The 19,056-nt window shown below is 62.8% G+C and overlaps 3 protein-coding genes across 4 annotated transcripts; 2 read left to right on the top strand and 1 right to left on the bottom strand.

Annotated features, from left to right (window-relative positions):
• The first annotated feature begins 86 nt into the window (after positions 1-86).
• CHLRE_10g419100v5 (uncharacterized protein) lies at positions 87-7,538 on the top strand. Its single transcript, XM_043066433.1, has 18 exons — positions 87-873; positions 955-1,044; positions 1,284-1,410; positions 1,662-1,839; positions 2,064-2,207; positions 2,379-2,507; positions 2,680-2,823; positions 2,949-2,981; positions 3,062-3,086; positions 3,324-3,375; positions 3,583-3,625; positions 3,717-3,812; positions 3,939-3,977; positions 4,178-4,266; positions 4,448-4,579; positions 4,657-4,850; positions 5,022-5,315; positions 5,484-7,538. The coding sequence occupies exons 1-18, from the start codon at positions 810-812 to the stop codon at positions 6,053-6,055; spliced, it is 2,445 nt and encodes an 814-aa protein (XP_042919830.1). The 5' UTR covers positions 87-809; the 3' UTR covers positions 6,056-7,538.
• Positions 7,539-7,586: 48 nt separating this feature from the next.
• CHLRE_10g419050v5 (uncharacterized protein) lies at positions 7,587-14,174 on the top strand. Of its 2 annotated transcripts, none has more exons than XM_043066432.1 (15): positions 7,587-8,256; positions 8,599-8,693; positions 8,932-8,989; positions 9,213-9,266; positions 9,470-9,754; positions 10,026-10,235; positions 10,830-10,950; positions 11,166-11,261; positions 11,453-11,726; positions 11,998-12,126; positions 12,345-12,384; positions 12,558-12,699; positions 12,874-12,971; positions 13,113-13,334; positions 13,477-14,174. In XM_043066432.1, the coding sequence occupies exons 1-15, from the start codon at positions 7,885-7,887 to the stop codon at positions 13,678-13,680; spliced, it is 2,400 nt and encodes a 799-aa protein (XP_042919829.1). In that variant the 5' UTR covers positions 7,587-7,884; the 3' UTR covers positions 13,681-14,174. The 2 variants fall into 2 exon arrangements, with proteins under 2 accessions (XP_042919829.1, XP_042919828.1); XM_043066431.1 differs by having other exon boundaries at positions 12,558-12,711.
• A 1,321-nt stretch (positions 14,175-15,495) lies between these two features.
• Positions 15,496-19,004, bottom strand: CHLRE_10g419000v5 (uncharacterized protein). Its single transcript, XM_043066430.1, has 6 exons — positions 18,811-19,004; positions 18,585-18,672; positions 18,371-18,466; positions 18,006-18,187; positions 17,706-17,864; positions 15,496-17,490 (listed from the first exon to the last, which is right to left on the bottom strand). Exons 1-6 carry the CDS (start codon positions 18,904-18,906, stop codon positions 16,912-16,914), a joined length of 1,200 nt encoding a protein of 399 aa, XP_042919827.1. The 5' UTR covers positions 18,907-19,004; the 3' UTR covers positions 15,496-16,911.
• Between the last annotated feature and the right edge of the window lie 52 nt (positions 19,005-19,056).

The following is a 19,056-nucleotide window of genomic DNA, read 5'->3' as shown; positions in this document are numbered from 1 at the left end:
TCGATTTCGGCTGACCGCGAACTCGGTGATCGTTGGATCCAAGAATTGCGGAACTTGCGTAGCTTACAAGTCTACGTAAATTTCATGTTATGCATCTGAGACAACTCAGAAGCCATATGTGGTCTTCAACACGGCCGTGCCGTCAGGTCTTTGCACTGGAAGCAAGCTTGGCGCGGGAACCGCCGCCACGAACCGGAAGACGGAGCCAAGCTGCCGAGGGCACCTCGGATACCATGCAGGTGCTGCGCATTCAGAATTTGACGTGCCTTCAAAAACCCTCGGGGAATCTCGCTACAAGGTCTGTGCCGTCCCCAAAAGGACAAGCTCCGTCGGGGAGCATTACCCTGAGCATTACCCAGCGGGGTGAGGACCTACCTGCTGGACTTGGCTGGCCTGGAGCAATTCCTCCCTCCACGGTTGAGTCAACTCATGTAAAGTATGGCGCGGTTTGAAGCACACACCTGACGCAAGCCATCTGGGGCCCATTTGACTGCCGGTCTGTCGGCAGCCCGCCAAGGCCCACCCAAGTCCTGTCAACGCACAGATTACAATTGCTTTATGCGTGATTGAGCAAGCCTAATTTATTGTTTGCAGCGATCGCGATGGCCAGCCTCCGCTCTGGCACAGCTCACCAGTGGTTGCCCGCCCTCTCCCCGAACCTCGCTTTAACTCAGGTGTTAGATTAAAATAATAGGGCATTCATTATGCATATTGCAACAGGAACCTCATCTCACTCCTGAGCTCTGAAACTCCCAGTCCAAACCACCTGTGCAGCATTTATAGGGGCAACGCCAAACATTCTCATACTCATGGAATTGCGTGGATGGTTTGCCTTGACGATAACGCTAACAGGCAGCTTGCTTAGCATCGCTGGTGAGCGCGCTTGCTCTTGCCGTCCACAGTCAATGCTGATGTATGCATTCGCTCGCTGTCTAACATAAGTCGCTGGTTCAGGCGGTTGCGGTGCTCCGATTGCCCCACCTCCACATCCACGCCCCCCACATGCCCCGAACGGCTACGGGGGCGTCCTGCTCTGCTTCACTGGTGCGCGGGCTGGAAGAGCGAGTCGCGGGGAAGGGTCTTAAACTTCAGCCTGAGCATTTCAGGCAGGGAGAGTATGTCCTGGTACCTCCACAGCTGGAGATGGGCAGAGGTTGCGAGTCAAGTGGGGCTTGAACCTGTCGCAAGCTCCCTGCGTGCAGGTCAACCCCGGGTGGTCATGCCCCCGGGAGCCAGCAATACGCCCTTGTATTATCTGGTTCTCACGGATACTACCATCACAGGCAAATGCACGGCACCACCCCCCGCACCTCCGCGGCCTCCAATGCCGACGCCGCCCAGCCCGCAACTCGAGGGCAGCTCCCCAGGGAAGGCTCCCAGCTTGGGGCCGCCTGCGGCATCCCCGCCACCGTGAGTTGGGCTTAGCGTCAGAGATGCGACAGAAGCGACGACATGATGAGTGCGACTGCATGCAGCACTCCTAGCAGTGGTCTTGACGCGGTCTTGAGACCAAAGCGCCATACGGAGGCCACGGCGGCCCCGGCAGCCACGGAGACTGTCATTGGGGGCCCAGCCTTGATTGCCCCAGCCCATAACCGGCAAGGGTACTCATCCCTTGCTATGTGCGTGCGCTCCATGCCCTTCATGCCCTCCTGCTGCAGGCGTCTGCCGTCCCCGCCAGCGGGCTCTGCAGGCCGCGTGGTCCTGCTGGACCTGTCGTCGCGGCCCGCCAACAAGACGTGGGACCTGGTGCCCGGGGTGGTAGTGCTGGTGACCGGATACCCGCGGCTGGGCACAAGCGCTGCAAACACGACTGTCGTGCTGGTCACTGATGTATACGTGAGCCGAGGGGCGGCGCAACTTGGGGCTGGTGCGGATTGTGGTGTCCGGACCAACGCACGTCATGCAGACATCGGTAACTGCGTCAACGATTACGGACCGCACGGAATGAGGGTACAACGGAAGGCGGCGCATCAGATGGAGCCATCTGCCATCGAAGCCCAATGCCTTGTGGTTCTGACACCATAACACGCCACCGCTTTGCTTTGCCTCGACCGTCGCAGCCTGTGACTTCGTACTCGAACAACGACCATGACGTGGTGCCTGTGCTGACCAGCGGCGTGGAGGGCGTGCCACTGCCCATCAGGGTCGGCGTCATAGCAGTGGGCATCAACGGCGACCGCGAAGGTGCCTACTCGAAAGATGAGGTGCGCTGGCTGCGGTGTGCCCCTCACGCCACCTGCGCACTCGTGGCGCCAACTGCTGAGCTGTCAGCGGGGGTTGTCGCTTATCGTTAATCTTGTCTGTCATCTTTGCTTTCTCATACTGCTTGCGCCTGTCGTTGATGTATGCGCGCATGTCGCGCCTGCTGTACACAGGTGGTGGCTCAGTGGTTTGATGAGGTGACCACGGTGCAGAGGTTTGTTGGCGAGTGCTCGGTGGGCCAGGCGGTGCTGGTGCCCGCGAGCCGTGATGACGTAACAGACTTGGAGGAGGGATACACGACGGTGCGTTGAGGTTGGGGAGCAACACCTTACGGGACGTTGCAAGACTTGCATGCTGCATGGTATGTGGATGGTATGCTACGAATTCCATAGAGCCCACGCTAGTCAACATCAATCTCTTTTACCTTACTTGTATGGCCATGGTCTTCTGAACATGTGCAAGTACACATTGCAGGCTGACCTTGAGCAGGTCGTTCTTCAGAACATCGCCGCAACAGCCGTGGGTGCGGGGACCAATGCGCCCGAAGGGCTCAGGCGCGGAACCTGCGTGGCAGCGGCTTTGCAGGAGCTCTGGCTCCTGGTGGACAATTTATTGGCGGTGAGTGGCGGCTGGCTAGCTGATGCCGTACTCGATGCATGCGGGGCCGCCGAGTAGCAAGGGCTTTCATGCGTGGTCGGGAGAGTTGCTAACGTAACGTACCCGCTGCATCCCGACGACCGCAGGTGAAGTCGAGCTCCTTCGCCACGACGGAGTGGGCATTTGCGGTCTACTCCCTTCCAAACACCGTGCAGCAGGAAGTCATGAATGTGTGCCGCACCACATTTGACGACCTCAGCGATTGGGACAACGACCTCAGCGCGGTGTGTGTCGATGCGGGCGCACTGGGTACTGTGGTGGGTATGGGGCTGCTGGCCACTGTGTGGGCGTGGCCCGAGCCCAGCGAATAGGTCCCATCATCTTTCGGGAGGGGATCGGCGGCGTGCGAACGGATCTCAAGTGGTGCTTTGCCGGGTTGTGAGCACCTTGCGACATTGTCGCGTGCGGCTTCATCATCGGGGCGACACCCAGGCGGCCAGCACCCATTACCTTTGCTACAGGATTACATTGTCGGAAAGTGGGCGTCAGTAACCCGTCAACAGCGTCTTGCGCGTGAGTGGGATGGCGTTTAACTGCCAGGGTGGTTTTAGGCCTGCACCGTACTACTACGGCATATACTGCTGCTATCCCTACCTGTCAAGCCGGGCCACTGGTGCGACAGCAGCAACGCGCAACCCTTCACGCGTCAGCCCCGGGCCAGCTGCCACGTCATCCCTATTGCCTCGCTCGTTGCAATACTGGTATCATTGTGCGACACAGGAACATTCTGAGCGGCGTGACCCCTGACGGCAGCTTGGTGCGGGTAAGGCATTGGAAACGCTGGCAGTGCCGCACCGCCGCGTGCCGCAGCCGTACGTACCAAGCCGCACACGCACTTACCGTACCGTACGCAGGCGATGATCCGGGGCCTGGGCCGCAACTGGGGCCTCCGGGCGGCCAAGCCAGGCGGCCTGGGCGACGTCCAGCCCGACTTCACCAGCGGCCTGACGGTGAGAGATGTTGGTAGCTATAGAACTGCAGATGCAAAGGCAGGGCCCAGGGGCTGCGGAAGGGGTGTGCTCTACCTTGGCCTGTGATGCTGTTGCTGAACGTCATGCCAACAACTCAATATGCAGGCAAGCTCGGACAACATATGCTTTAATGGCCCCCAGCTAGTAAGTGGGCGTGTGGTACATTAGCACAACGGCAGGACGATGAAAGCGGTTCCCCAAAGCAACAGCGGCAGCATCGCATGCATGTGCGAAGAATAGAAGGGCGCATATATTCTCGTGCAGCTAGTGGTCGCTCACCAAGTGCTTCGCATAGCCTGCATGTGCTGCTTGCCCTCAAGTGCACACTTCATCACTGGCCGCAGTACATCCTGGGTTGGGCGGATGTGGCTGACAGCCTGGACGCCACGCTGGATGTTGCGGCCTGGGACGCCGCCTACTGGGGCAGCCGAGAGTGAGTAGTCACGCGCAGCCTGCATGCGTAGTATCATCGCGTCCGCACGACTTCAACCACTTCAAGCTGATCAAGTGGCGCACGGCATGATGCATGCCGTGTGCCGGTACGTCTGACCAAAGCAGTGGTGGCATCATGATGAGTGCAAGCACCACTGCTGCCGCCCCATCCACCGCCTCAGGTTCCAGCTGCCGGCGTTGGGCTCTCGCCTCAAATCGCTGGGTCGTGTGCAGCTGCGGCTGGGTGACGTGAAGCGCACGTTTTGGGTGGTGCGAGACGGTGGAACAGGCCGCACTGGCATCAAGGGGGTATTGCCTGCTGGAAGCCTGGGCACCAACGGTGGGCATCAACCCAGCTCCCCATATGCCCGTCCAACTGTCACCTTTTCAGGGCTGGCCAAAAGTCCCCAACACCGGTCGGCACGTTGTCCCCGCTGTACACCACGTCCGCCAGCCCGCAACTGGCGCTGTATGCAATGGACACGGGGCGGGGTGACAAGCAGGCAGCCGAGGAGCCGACCTTCTTCGGCACCTGCTCGCAGTCGAGCGGCAGGAACTGCTCCGTGACCGGCGCGTGGGACACATGTGAGTCCGGCTGGCCGGTCGCCGAACACGTTACAGCGAGCCGTGGATAGGGGCAGGGGACAGAGTTGGGCAGTAGCCTCCATCTGCCTTGCTTAGCGTATTCTTGTCTAGCTTTGAGCACGCCATGCTCGTCCTGACTCCTTTCCATTATGTTTCGCCACCTTTCCGCAGCGTTCTTCAGCATGCGAGACAAAGTTTACCTGAAAGTATGGCTGCTTGGTTCGGACGCGCATAACGTCACGGCCCGGGTCCGCGTGTGCCTGGTCTTTTGGCCGAGCGACAACGCGTGCGTGCCTTTCCCCCCGCCTGCACCTTCCCCACCTGTCTCGTCATCCCCAGCGTTTGGCACCACCACGCAAGCCGCGCCTCAGCCGCCTGCTCGGCCCCCGCCGCCTGCTAGGCCACCAGTGGCGGCACCGCCAGCGGTGTTCCCCACTGTCCACGCGCCGCCACCGGCAATTGAAGGTAGGGCGCGATTACGACTCTTCAGTGCCCGCAGTGCACCTCGCGGTCGGTTACGTTAGAATGCGTTGCGAGGGGCAGTGACAACTGGCCCCTCGGGTACTGAAGCGTCATGAGTAGAAACTACCGTCCAATTTATGCGACGCTTCCAACCCGTGTCCTTGTGTGCAGCCGCCGCTCCACCCCCATCCCCCAGTCCCGGGCCAATGGCGCCGCCGCCGCCCCTACAGCCACAACCTCTCGTGCAGCCGCAGCAGCCCCCCCTTGCAGCAGCTACCACCTGCGACTGCACGCCCGAACGCCGACGCGACCCAGCCGGCGCCTTCACACAGCCCTCTCCCGGCCCGGACGACCAGGAGCCCTGCGACCCGGAGGCCCCAGCCACGTACGGGCCACCTGGCGGGTACGGCCTAGCTGAGCGGTACGCCCCAGCGCCGCCGTACTACGGCTATGGCGGCGGTGGCGTAGTGTACGGCGGGAGCGGGCAGCAGGGCGGCGGTTACGGCTATGGCAGCTACGGAGCATATGGCGGCTATGGTGGCAGTGGTGGGTACAACGCACCTCATGGGTTATACGGTTCTCCGGAGGACCCAGGTGGGAGCTCAGGCCGAGCTCCCAAGGGGTGCAGCCCGCACCTTGCCGCGCGGGTGCAGGAACCAGACGGCGCTGACGCTGGAGTCGCAGGGCAGCCTTTGCTGCCGCAAGAGGAGCAGGAGGGGGACCAGCAACAGCGGGCGCTGTGAACCGCCGCATGGCCACCATCACGCTGCTCGAGTGTGCGCGCGACCACGCCGATTTCCAGTACATCATCCTCACGCCGCAGGACCTGTCGGTGAGCTGGTTGAGCTGCTTGTTGTGGAAAAGGTTTGCTGATGGTAAGTCCTGGTCTCCTCACTGGTAGGAAAGAGGCAGCGGAGGGAACGCAGCAGCACGAGGACCCCCCTGCACCACTAGAGATCGCCAAGGCTGAAGCGGTGACAGGGTTGGAGGAGGCTGTACGACTTCGCGGGGCTAGGGGTGCCGAGGAAGGGATGGCGCGAGGTTGGGCCGGCACATCCCCTGCTGGCGGTGCAAGGGGGCCGCATCAGGGTGCAGCTCCAGTTGGTAGGGCTTAGTGCGGTGGCTTAGGGCAGGCACGACCCGTACAGCGGACACAGGTGCGGGCCGGGACGGCCTATCTGCGGTAGGTGCTGCAGCGGCCGGGTCGAGGCGCCACGAAAGGCGGCGACTGGTACGGCGACGATCCCGTGAGCGTGGACAGGCCCATTGACCGGGGTGTGACAGCCTACCAAGCGTGTGGCCCGCGCAAGCCCGGAAATGGAGCGACCGCATGCGTTTGCTTCTTTCATTGGTGTGGATTGCACGCATTTTGAAATTGGCGCATTGCGCAGAGCTCAACAGCGGCAGGATTGCGTTTGCTCGAATTCATATATCCAGTCTTCATTGAGCAGCACTGTGGTTGGGTGCTGTCGTCATGTTCCACTTGTCAAAGGACATAACCGTGGGACATAACCTAGGCAAGAGTGTCATGCAGAGTGGTGCAGGGGGGCCAGGAGCTGATTGACAGAAGCCGTGTCATGACTCATGAGCAACGTTCAGTTGTTGTCTTGTTGACGAGTGAGCGTGCATGTTGGGGAAGCGCATTGGCCCAGATTTACATCATTGACCTGGAGTGTGTCTCTGACCGTGGACCTGACCCTGGCAATGGACCCTGACTTCGTGATTCTGTGAAGACCTTAGACCGGCAAGATACTGCGGCTATGTGTTTGTGTATTATGAGGTCCGGGTGTACGGCAGTCGCGTCCCTTGTGCGCCAAGCTTGTGTGCACCAGGAAGGTAGCAAGGTAGCAGCCGCGCAGTTGGCTGGCCAGCAGTACATTACTTTGCTCAGGGGCGGCCGGGAGGTTCGTGGTGGTCGCAGACAGGCCAGGCGTGGATCGGCCATGCCCCAATGCCTCCACGCCCACGGGTGGACACTGGGTGTTCGTCTGTCCGAGGCCGCACACTGATGGAGGCGGGCTGCTAGTGGAGGGGCATGACTGGGAAGTGCAGCGCGCTGATACGGCTGTGTGGATGTTGGATGTGTCCTTGAAGGGCCGCCTGGTGCCAATGCGCCTCATGTGCGAACTGAGGGCTTGGCAGTGGGGGCTAATGTTGGAATTGGGTGAGCTTCTTGCGGGTAACTAGGTCCACCCAGCTCCTTTATGAAATTATTTGTGCCCACCCAAATCAATTTCAAGCTGCTAGAATACAACAGGCTCGTGCCCAGCGCAAAAGACTTTCTAAAGACTCCCGAGGCCTTGCGAGCGTAGAAGCTTGCACACAAACAATTTAACGTCGCTTCTCTTGGAAGTGACTCGTGAACAGCCATTGCAGCCGGTGCAAACAGTGAAACAGCGAAGACCTTCTAGGCTACTAGTGCAAGAAGCAGGGCACTGACGACCGCAGACCCTCGCATTGGGTACTGCAAAGCAATATAATAACATTCCACTGGCGATCACAGCGAGTGCTCAAGCTTTGCTGAACAGCCGAGGATTCGTCGCGTCACAGCCGTCAGCTGACCTGGCAAGAAATGCTCGCTCGCGCTCCATCTAACAAAGGGGCCTCCTTGGCAGCTGGATGCAGCCAGTCTGGTGGCGCCCTGCAAACCCGGGTTCAATCAATCGGCACACGCCGGGCCGCAGGGTCCAGCCAGGCGCCTCTCGCCAATGTCGCTGGCGCTGGTTCTGCTGCAGTGGCGGTCACTGGCCGGCGCGCGTCGCGCCTGGCGCGCCTGCCCAACCTCAGCGTCGCTGCGCAGGCAGGCCGCGGCGGCAAGGGCAGCGGCGGCACTGACGAGGAGCCCGACTGGGAGGCGGAGATGAGCATCTTCAACCAGCGCATCTCGCGACCCAACCAGCTGGCCACACTGAGGGAGCTGGAGGCCAAGACGGCGGTGGGCAAGGTGCGGCGGAGGCGGAGGGGGAGGGGGGGGAGGGTCCGTGGGAGGGTTCGTGGGCTACCCTGCCGGGGGGTCGGTGTTGCGGTGACGCCCGGGCGGTGGTGGACTGGTGGCGGCACCGGCGCCTACCAGTATGCCGTCTAAGACGTGGAACTGGTAGCGGAACATGACTGCATTAGTACTGGTTATGAGCTCTGGGTGCTGAGGGCCTGACCTGTGGACGGCTGGGTCGGAGCACAGGCGCAGTGGCCTCACGGCGCGACCGGCACCGTGCTGCAACCCCCGGCTGAACCCAGTCGTCCCGCCCCCCCCCCACACACACACTTCCCACCGCCAACTGTCCAGGTGTTGTACTCGCGGGACGGGCTGGTGATTGTGTCGGGACTCAACGCCGACGCGCCGTTGGGCACCAAGGTGTCCTTCCTCACAGGCACCGCAGGGTGAGTGAGAGGCGGTGAGGGTGTGAGGGAGTGTGGACGTGAGGTGGTGTGCGCTCGGAAGGGCTGCGCGCTGAGGTGCTTGCATGCGTTTTGACGTGTGACTACTTGTTGCGGTTTCGTTGCGTGTGGTAGCGCCGCGGCGGCACGGCGAATCTGTTTAGGACCTGGCAAAGACTGCCTCCGAACCCTGCTGCGCCACGCTGCTGCCACTGCGTGTGTGTGTTTTGTGTCGCCGCAGTGTGCTATTGTGGCACCGCTCTGACAACCTGTCCTTCTGCCTCGTGCTGGGAGACCCGGTGCGTGGCAGGCGGAAGAGGGGACCGCAAGGGGGTCCATATGGCGGAGTATGGAGTTACGGGAAGTATCACGGGGTGAGGATGGGCGCGAAGGCTCACGGCGGCGGCTTCAACACCGTTCGCGCTGCGAAGGACGCCACCCGCCCGCCTGCTGCGCCCACTGACGCTGCTGCTGGTTCCTCTCTGCCCTGCGCCCTGCTCTCCCCGCTCCGCCCACACACAGGCCACGGTGGTTGAGGGCACCCCAGTGGAGTGCAAGATCAAGGGCGTGCTGCAGGTGCGGCTGGTGGGGTGCGGGCACTGGGTGGGGCTGCCGGTGGCGCTGGTGAGGTGGGGAGGTGGTGAGGGAGGCAGGGGAGGGAGGGGAGCATCACACATCTGGGGGCGCAACACTCCGTGGGTGCCATTCCATGGGTGCCACTCCGGGTGCCTCACGCGCCTGCCGTCCACCTGCTGCGCCCCCCTCCCTCCTTTCCCCAGGTCGTGGACGATGTGAAGGGGCCGGTGACACGCAAGGACTTCGACGTGTTCACAGTGCCCGCCGGGGACGATACCTTTGGCCGCGTGCACGACCACATCGGCCGCCACCTACCCGCCTTCGACAGCCCGCAGCAGCAACAGCAGCCGCAGGAGGCGGCAGGCGGAAAGGGCGCAGCGGCCGGCAGCGCGCGTGTGGCGCCGCCGGTGACGCGGCCGCTGCTGAACGCGCAGGTGGAGATGAAGAACCGGGAGCAGATCAACGAGTCGCTGCTGACGGGCGTCAAGGTGCGGCCGGTGGCGCCACGTGGCGGCTTGGGCATGGGCGTCGGCGGTGTCAGTGACTGGGGGCGGCGACATGGGGTTATTGAGCTTCTTGGGGCGGGCACAGGGGCTGCTCGTGACGCCGGAGGCACACGCGCTGGCTCAGGGAGTTGGTTCCGTCCACCCCCTTGGTGCGGGCTGAGCTGAGCCCAGCTCATCCCTCCCCAAAGCCCTCTCCGCACGCCTCCCTCGTCCCCTCCCCTCCTCGCCACCCCCTCCTCTCCCCCTGCCTCAGGGCCTGGACATCCTGACGCCCCTGGGCCGCGGCGCCTCCCTGCTGGTGATCGGCCCGGGCGGCGCCGGCAAGACCCGCCTGGCGCTGGACGCCATCATGGCGCAGGCCGCATTCTACGGCGGCGGCAGCAGCGGGGCGGCGGTTGCTCCGCCGGGTGGTGTGGTGCGCTGTGTGCTGGCGCTGGCGGGGCGGCCCGACAGCGAGGTGCAGGTGAGCGCGCGCGGAGGGGGTTATACGCCCGAGCCCCACGAATTAGTCCGTCATCAGAAGCCCACCCAGTCACGTGAGTGCGAGACAAGCGCGCCAGTAACAACCTTTATTCCCTGTCACGTTGTCGGGGCCGTCGGTAGTCGGTAGGGCAGGTACGGGTTGGCGCCAGCTCCGCACATCGCCCACCCAGGCTCGACACACGTCTAATGCACCATTCCGTAACCCACTCACTCGTATTCTTGCCATTATAATAGCGAGAAATCCCGGGCGCCAGGCATCCACAATTGCCAGGATTGCAGCAAGCGCCAGAGCGAAGTCCGGTCTAGGGATTGAGTTTGGGACATTTAGGCGGGCAGTGTGGGTACAGGATGGAGCGGCAGTAGGTAGGGCTTTGTCGTCGGGGCAGAGGGAGGGAGAGGACGAAGAGGAGGATAGGAAGAGGGGAAGGAAGAGGAGGAAGAGGAGGGGGCGCACGAGGCGGACAGGATGGGCACCGGTAGTGGTTTTGGTGTTGCGCGTACGCCATTGCTCACTGTGGCACTGCACTGCACCAAATGTGTCCTGCGCCTGCCGCTGCCTCCTGCCTCCCTGCAGGCCATTGTGTCCGAGCTGCGCTCCAGCGGCGCCCTGGCCAACACCGCGGTGGTCACGGCCGGCGAGTCCGCCCCGCTGGCGCACCAGTACGCCGCCATGTGCGCCGCATGCTCCATTGGAGGTGAGGCCGCCCGCGCCGCATTGAGTGCTGCCATGTGCTGCCGCTGTGATGTGCTGCCGCTGCCTCGGGCCCCGCCATGCCGCCTTGTCCCTGTGGCTGCTGTTGTTGTAATCCCAGAGACTCTGAGTACCCCGTCGCGAGCAACCGCCTCTCTTGTCTGGGCCTCTTCCCCTATCTCTGGCTCATCCCTTCCCCTGGCTCTGCCCTCCTCTCAGAGCGGGTGCGTGACGAGGGCGGCCACGCTCTGGTGGTCGTGGACGACATCAAGCCGCTCAGTGACGTGTGGGAGCAGCTGCTCAGCGGACTGGCGGGTGAGCGGGGCGGAGAGGCAGGAGGGGCGGACACTGAGGGGCAGAGGCTGGGCAGGGTTGCAAGGCACGGGTGGCTCAGGTCCTTTGTTGGGCAGGGCGCCCCATGCTGGTTTAGAGCCTGCCCAAACCAGCAACCCAGCGTGTGTGTGTGCACTTCATGTACCTTATGCCACTCGGGTTCCCTCGCACAGGCCTGGGTCCGGCGCTGCTACGTGAGGGCCTGGTGAAGGACGACAAGGGCCGCGACATGCCCGTCGTGCCGCCGCCCTCAGCAGCTGCAGCCGCCGGGGCAGCCGCGGATGGCACAGCGGATGCGGCGGCGGCGGCGGCTGCAGAGGCGGCGGACGCCGCCGCTGCTGCTGCTGCTGCGGCCGCGGTGCCGGGGCTGCCAGGCGGCGATGACGACAACGCGCTGGTGGAGTATGAGGGGATGCTGGTGTCGGGGGCCGTGGCGCAGCGGCGAGGGTGAGAGAGAGTCTGAGGGCAGCGGGGTTAAGGCCGTGGGGCGCGGGAGCGGATGGAGTGCTCACAAGGAAGGGTGAGGTCAAGGGGTCGGGCGGCGTGCGTGATGTGGAGCCCTGCTGCGACTCCCAATGTCGCTCCCAGTCCTCAGCCTGCACGTGTGTGAATATGTGTGTGTGTGTGTGTGTTTGTGCATGAGAGAGTGTGTCTCAACATGCCTGGGCTCTCTCCACGCCTCCTGCCTGCTGCCTTGTCCCCACCCCACCTCTTGCAGCTTCCTGTCCACCTTCTTCATGCGTGCCGCCAAGATGTCGCGGGCCAACGGCGGCGGCTCCATGTCGCTGGTGCCGCTGGTGCCCGGCACATGCGCCACTGGCGTCAGCAAACGCATTGACATGAGCAAGTGCGTGTGCGGCAGCTGGGCGAGGGGCAGCGGCGTGTAGCGGGGCATAGCATGGCGTGGGGTGGGCATGTGGATTGACGGCTGTGGGGCTGCGGAGTTTGGGAAGGATTAGCAGTGCACTCGGCACTCGGCAGGCTGGGGCACATACACCTGAACGTGACTGTCAATATGGACGCGGCGATGTGCGCGCGTGTGTGTGTGTGTGTGTGTACATGCAGGTACAAGACGCTCAGCCCGGAGCAGCTCGCCAAGCTGGAGGTGGGTCGCCAGGGTGTGTGGGTGCCCCACCCCTTCATTGCCCTAGCATATGCTCTCCTGCCCTCTCCTCTTGCCTCTCTTCTGCCTCCACGCCGCACCATATCAACATCGCTGTAGTTACGTGTGCCATCCCAACTTCTTCCCCTGCCTGTTGTGCTCCTGTCCTGCCTCAGGCCGCGTTGCGCGCCAAGCAGCTGGCTGAGGAGCTGGCCAGTGCGGGGTCTGGCGGCGGCGAGCTGGCCACCGAGGTGGTGGAGGAGTTCATTTCGATCGCGGACGGACAAGTGGTGCTGGACCGCAGGAGCACTGCGGCAGGTGGGACAGCAGGTGGGTCAGGTGGGGGTGCGGGTGGTGCCGGGGGGCAACAGGCGGCTGGGGTAGGAGCGCGAGGGGCGCTGGATTTTTGTACTTGGTGCCGCGGGGCCTTACCTGTGTTCCCGCACCTCACTGCCGCCTCCCGCCCCCCGTCCATGTCTGCTCTGTGCGCAGCCTCGCCCTCCTCCTCCTACGCCGTCAACCCCAAGCTGTCCATCACGCGCATCGGCACACGCGCCTACTACAAGGCACTGGAGCTACTGGCGCCGCAGGTGGGGGGCAGCAGCGGGGTGAGGGCGGTGGTCGTGGTGGTGGCTGCGATGGAGTGGTTGGGTGGCCGGGTGCCGGCGCTGACGTCAGGCGGACGACTTCCCCTCCTCCGTGTTCCTCCCGCTCGCGGCCGGCCCTCGCAGGTGCGCCTGGACCTAGCCCAGGCCGACGACGCACGCCGCTTTGGCGCCACGGCCAGCGCCGCCAGCGGCAGCAGCATCGCCAGCGCGGACCTGTCGGCGGCGCCCGCAGCCGGCGGGGCGGCAGGCATGGCGGCGGCGGCGCTGCGTGCGGACGCGATTGCGCAGCGGCTGTCGGCGGCGCTGCTGCAAACACCAGGGGAGCCGGTGGCTTTGGCTGAGCAGGTGTGTTTGCGTATGCGTATGTGGTTGCCCTTCAGGTTTGACCCTACTACTGCTGGCTTCCCATACGCTCCCGCCCACGCGCACACACACACACACACACACACACACACGCACACACACGCCACTCCCCACACCCGTGCAGGTGGTGACGCTGTATGCGGTGCTGCGCGGCTGGACGGACGCCGTGCCGCCTCCCCAGCTGGCCGCCTGGCTTCGGGGCGCTCTGGCACACGTGCGGTCGGTGGCGCCGGCAGCCATGCAGGAGCTGGGCCGCACCGGCATCCTGACGGCGGCGGCGGAGAAGGCCATCTCTGACGGTCTCCGCACCTTCACCTTCCGGCCCTGAGCGCCCCGCAGCATCTGTGGCAGCGTCTGCGACTGCGGCAGCAGCGGTGGCAGCCGTGTGGCCATCAGCTGACTGCCGAGCTGCGCGGCTGCTGCAATAGAATCCAGAGTGTACAGGCCGCGAGTGTTGGACTCTTTCTTGCGAGTGGTGAGAAGTCAGCTTGCTTGGGTTGTGAGTGCAGTGTCCATGTGTATATTGAGTCAGAGCGGAGTGAGTCGAGACACGCGTTCGTGTTCAATCAGTCGATGCACAGGCAGTGGTGCCACTGCCATCTTTCTTCCACACAGGGCTGCATCACAGCATTACTTGATCCCTGGCCTGAACTGCAGTGACAGCGCCATGTCGCTGGCATTAGTGTGGCTGTTATGTGGCACAGGGGTGGGCAGGAGTGGCAGCGGTGTAGGACGCTGTGTGCTGCTGCGTGTTGCTGGAGCGCTGCAAGCCTCGTGCAACCCGTACATTTTGTGGTCTTGAGTATGTAACGGTGTCCAACTGGAGTTCACACATACCGCCCGTACTACGGTCCATCTGAAAGCGCAGAGTCTCGGACTCTCGGGCAGCGGGGGCTATCAAGCATTTAGGACTTACATGGAAGCAGGAAAGGGCCCCGCTCATCAGTCCGGCCGGTATTACTGAGCCAAACTGAGCTGCTCCTCGCCAGCGGCTGAGGCGCCACGCACGTACACCCGTGCGTACACCCCATCGTGAAAGGGCTGCCTCTGGTGCTGCAATATAATGCCGTGCGTGCTCACACATGCCTCGCGCCATGCATCCGTGCACGCACACCTAGTGCAAACCGCGTAGGCGCTTACACCTTGGACAATCAATCCGCCGCCGCCGAGCCCGACCAGCGGCGCACAGTCACTGCCACCGCCACCCTCCCCTGCACCCACCTGGACTGCGAGCGGCTGCCCCTGCGGCTCGAGAGCTGCAGCGGTTCAGCTCCTTGATGGGCTGCGCCACGCCCACCAGGAAGTGTGCGTGCTGCTGGCAGGGCAGCTGCTCCTCCAGCCGCACAATCCAGCCGTGCACCTCAGTCTTGCAGTACTCGTGCAGCCCCATCACCGTCGCCCTCCGTCGCCAGGCCGCTGGTCTCCTCAACCGCGCCCGTGGCAGAGCTGATGGCGGGGCGTAGCGGCAGGGCTGGCCGTCGGCGCTGAGCAGCGCGTGCCAAACCCTGGGGTTGCCGCAAAACCTCCCAAACATAATCCGTGCGACTCCATCCACTCCAATCCAGCAGTACCGGCGCAGATGTGTGTGTGGCGGGGACATCTGTGAACAGGCGCGAGGCCAGGTGCGCCAGGACGCCGCAACCCGACCAGGCGGGCGGGCGGGGGTGGGGGAAGGCAGGGAAATAGGGGCTGGTGGTGGCGGTGGTCGTGGTGGAGGTGAGACGGGGATGGGTAGGGGTGCAAGCGAGGGCCGTGGCGAGGGCGAGGGAGCGATTGGTGGCGGTGGAGATGTGATGACGAGGGCAGGCTGGGCGGGTAGCTGGGTAGGGCAGGGGATAGGCAGCGGCCGTACGTTCGCTGCAATGATGCAGTATGAGAGTGCGCGAGCGACCGGAACCGATAGGCTCTCAGACAGCTCAAGCCCTGCCGGCACGCGCGAGGTATAAAGCTACCATAAAGAGTGGGCTGAGCGGTCTACAGGATCACCCCCGGATAGCGGACTAGAAAGAGATATCGACGTGCGTTGCGGAACTGATGCGTACGTAGACAGAGCGGAAGGCGGAGATAGTCACTGGGAGATAGTGTAGAGCGGCAAAACAGCTGGCAGCAGCAAGCATTGAGCAGGGCATGCGTCGCGACAAAGGGTGGCAAAGGGTTACAGTCACTCCCTGCAACAGGGAGAGGCCACCGGTGAATGCATTCACCATCATTGTGCGCGCCAGACTGTGCTCTCATACCGGAGTTCGGGCAGCAAACGGGGCGCCGTGCACTGGCAGGATTGCCGTGCGTCGGTGCCTTGCGCCCCGGCGAGACCAGGCTATCTAAGGCACCGGATAGAGCCTGCAGGCCAAGGGCGGGCACACCAGATACGCGAATGGCTGCCGTGGCAAACTTACAGGTGCCACTGCGCCAGACGTGTCTCCTCACGCACGGCAACCACCAACCACAAGCTTCACATTCGCAAACCATGCAAGCAGCTTGAACCACACACCACGAACGCACGAGATACGATACCGTAACTGCACTGTAACATGGCCGCTGTACCGCAGTGCAGCACTTGACAAGCAGTTAAGCATTCGCACCGTGATACCAACGCACCTTTCACACACACACAAACACACACACACACACACACACGACGCGTCATTGGGCGGGCGTTCGTTTCGTTTTTTTAACACACACACACACATACACACACACCACACACACGAGCGGCGGGCTTTTTTTTGTTGGTTTATTCAACACACCACGCCGCGTTGCTGCATTGCATACACTGTCTTTGCGCTTTGTTTCCCTTGTGCTCCAAAAAACACACACACACGTACACACACACGTACACACACTAAACATCTTCATCGCATACACAGCGTGTTCCTCGAAGCCCTGTACGTTGTGCCCCGACATAAACCACTCGTGCACATCCCCGCACAGCATAGCCATCTACAAACATCAGTCGATAGACAGAGTACAAACATCATTACGGTACGTTCAGTGTTAGTGCGTACCAGCCCATTGCGCCGCACTGCCCACCTCTACACTTAGTGCCTCTTACCATCAACCTCGTCGCACTAGGCACGCTTCTAAATACCCCACGGCTTCTTACACATACTCTAACACTTTGAAGAGTAAATTCACTCGGCTAGACTTGCTGGTGAGGCACACACTGCATGCCCCGGTAAACAGTAACAAAGTGTGAAGTGGCAAATCAGAGGCGGAACCCCGCGGCTGTGACCGCCGCACAACTTCCATGACTGCCACGCATACTGAGAACGTGCACCACTCAATACATCCAAACGATGCGTCTGCTGCTGTGCTCGCAGCCGGCATGGCACGCTGTTGCCGGCCAGCCCACTGCAGCTTCCCGACAATAAAATCGGCGCGTTCCATTTTAATGAAATGCTATGCAAAGAACATATGGTTGTCATCGTGCGCCGTTCTGGGGGAACATGTCAGCCGGAGCGAGAAGCAACTTCGTGTACTAGGAATTCAACGGCGCCATTCTGACCAGTCGCCATCCTGACCAAGGCATGCACTCCCGCTGCCACCACCAGGCGGCCCGTCAATAGCGGTAGCGGCTGCTCCCGCCTGTGCTGCTGGGCGCGTACGTGGATGCAGCGTTACCGTAGGGGTACTGCGGCTGCTGCTGCGCCGGCGCCGGCACGGCGTACGCCTGCTGATACTGCTGCTGATACTGCTGTTGCTGGTACTGCGGCGCCGAATTGTAAGCCGTCGTTTCACCGTAGCGCGGCTGTGCTGCTGGAACCTGTGGCTGCGCATGCGTGTACGCGGCCGCTGCTGTTGTCTGTGTGCTCATCGCCGGCGCCACACCATGTGGCGCGGTATGCCGCGCACTACGGCTGCCCCCGCTACCGCCAACTCCCGCACCATACACTGCTGCCCCAGCGGTAGAAGGTGTCGCCGTGTTTGCAGACTGCTGCCGCGCGTAAACGGGCAGCGGCGCGGTGCCAGTGTAGCTGGGGCCCGCAGCCGGTAGCGCCAGCATCCGCTGCGCGCCTGCCCCGCCGCTGCCCGCCCGCGCGGGCCCGATGCGGCTGACGGCCGCTCCTACGGCGCCGCCTCCCGGCAGCGCCCGCTCCGCAGCCGCCCGCCACTGGTCGTCGAAGTGGTCGGCCTCGTGCTGCGGGGCACAGCGACATCAGGACATTGTCCACCATCGCCAGCGGTGGCCGAAGCCTGGTGGCGTGTGATCAGCACACCCAGTGGTCGCATGTACCCTCCCGTAAGAAGCGAGCTCACTCCCTGTGCGCGCCCACTCCCTCGGCCTTAGCCTGCTCCTCCGCCCGCCCCCCGTTGGAATCGGGCATACCGTGTCAACCCCCACCCCCATCACACCTCGGCCAGGCCGCGCAGGTCCTCCAACTGCTGCTCCTGCCCGGTGGCGTCCCGCCGCCGCGTCAGGGTGCGCGCGCGGCCGTCGCCCAGCCCCCGGCTGATGGTCACCTCCTCAGTGCCGCTGCGCCCGTCCCGGACCACCGCCTGCGTCTCACGCACCTGTCACGCACACACACGCGGACGGGTACATGAGGCACAAATGCGAAGCTGCGCACGCAGCCTTGCGGCCAAGCAGGTCCTGGCAGGCGGCTTCCCGGTGTAACCCGCACTTCGGACGCGACCGGCATATGCCGTGCTCACCCCGCCGGGCCCCATGCGGGTGGTGCTGGACGCCTGGTACATAACGCCGCTCGGCCCCAGGGAGCTGAAGCTACTGCTGCTGAACATGAAGCTACTGCCGTTACCGGCGCCGCCATTGGCTGCGGCCGCCGTTGCAGCGCCTATACCGCCCGCCAGAGCCCCGAACAGCGAGCTGAAGGGGTCTGTGGGACACAGAACAGCAATGCAGAGGTAAGCCGACTGGGTGGAGGAAACGCGAGGGATGACTCCGTAAACATGCAAAACCCACGGACAGAGTGCATACACAGAGTGCATAGCGTGATTCCGGAGCATGTATGCGGATGTTACAGAGGGGACAGTCCTAGTACATGTATGGCCGCACTCACCCATGGGCATAGCCACCTGTGGCGCGGGCGGGTTCCGACGCTCTGGGCTATGCCGCCGTTGCCGCTGTGCTGCCCTCCCGGCAGGCTGAGGTCCATCTGCCAAGCCAAGAGCACATGCGTTCGATGCAATAAGAAGAACCGGCGTATGGATTAGCTAAGGGCCTAAGCAAGGGCCTGAGCCTCCCACCGAACCCTCTGGATGCAGCGGGCGTACCATCGTCGGGTTCCTCCACAATCGGGTCATCGTGCGTGGCTCGCCCTGAGTGCTCCCCATCCACCTCTTCAATCACCGGCTGTCGGGACTGCGAGCAGGAGCAATTGGGGCAGACGAGACGGGAAGCTGAATTAAACGATTCGGTTCGGTCAAGTGAACACCGTGCGGCCGTGACATATACTCAAAACCAATGTGCGTTAGCCTAGGACTACGTGGTTCTGCTTACACGTGGCTGGCCCTGATACACTGGCGCAGCAACTCCACCGCCGCATCCGTGGAAGAAAGGGTCTGCCCCCAGCATCGCGCCCATCATACGATTCATTTGCATAAAGGGGTCTCCGCTGCCAAACATCCCAAAGGGGTCTCCCGGCCTAAACATTTGTATCGTTGTGCGAAAATATAGCAGTTTGAGCCCTTCTCGCTACTAAAACTGCTAGAGAGCTTTATGTATTAGTATCTATAATAAGATGTG

Source organism: Chlamydomonas reinhardtii, chromosome 10 (assembly GCF_000002595.2).
Source record: "Chlamydomonas reinhardtii strain CC-503 cw92 mt+ chromosome 10, whole genome shotgun sequence".
Taxonomy (NCBI): Eukaryota; Viridiplantae; Chlorophyta; class Chlorophyceae; order Chlamydomonadales; family Chlamydomonadaceae; genus Chlamydomonas; species Chlamydomonas reinhardtii.
This window is presented reverse-complemented; position numbering and strand designations above follow the sequence as displayed.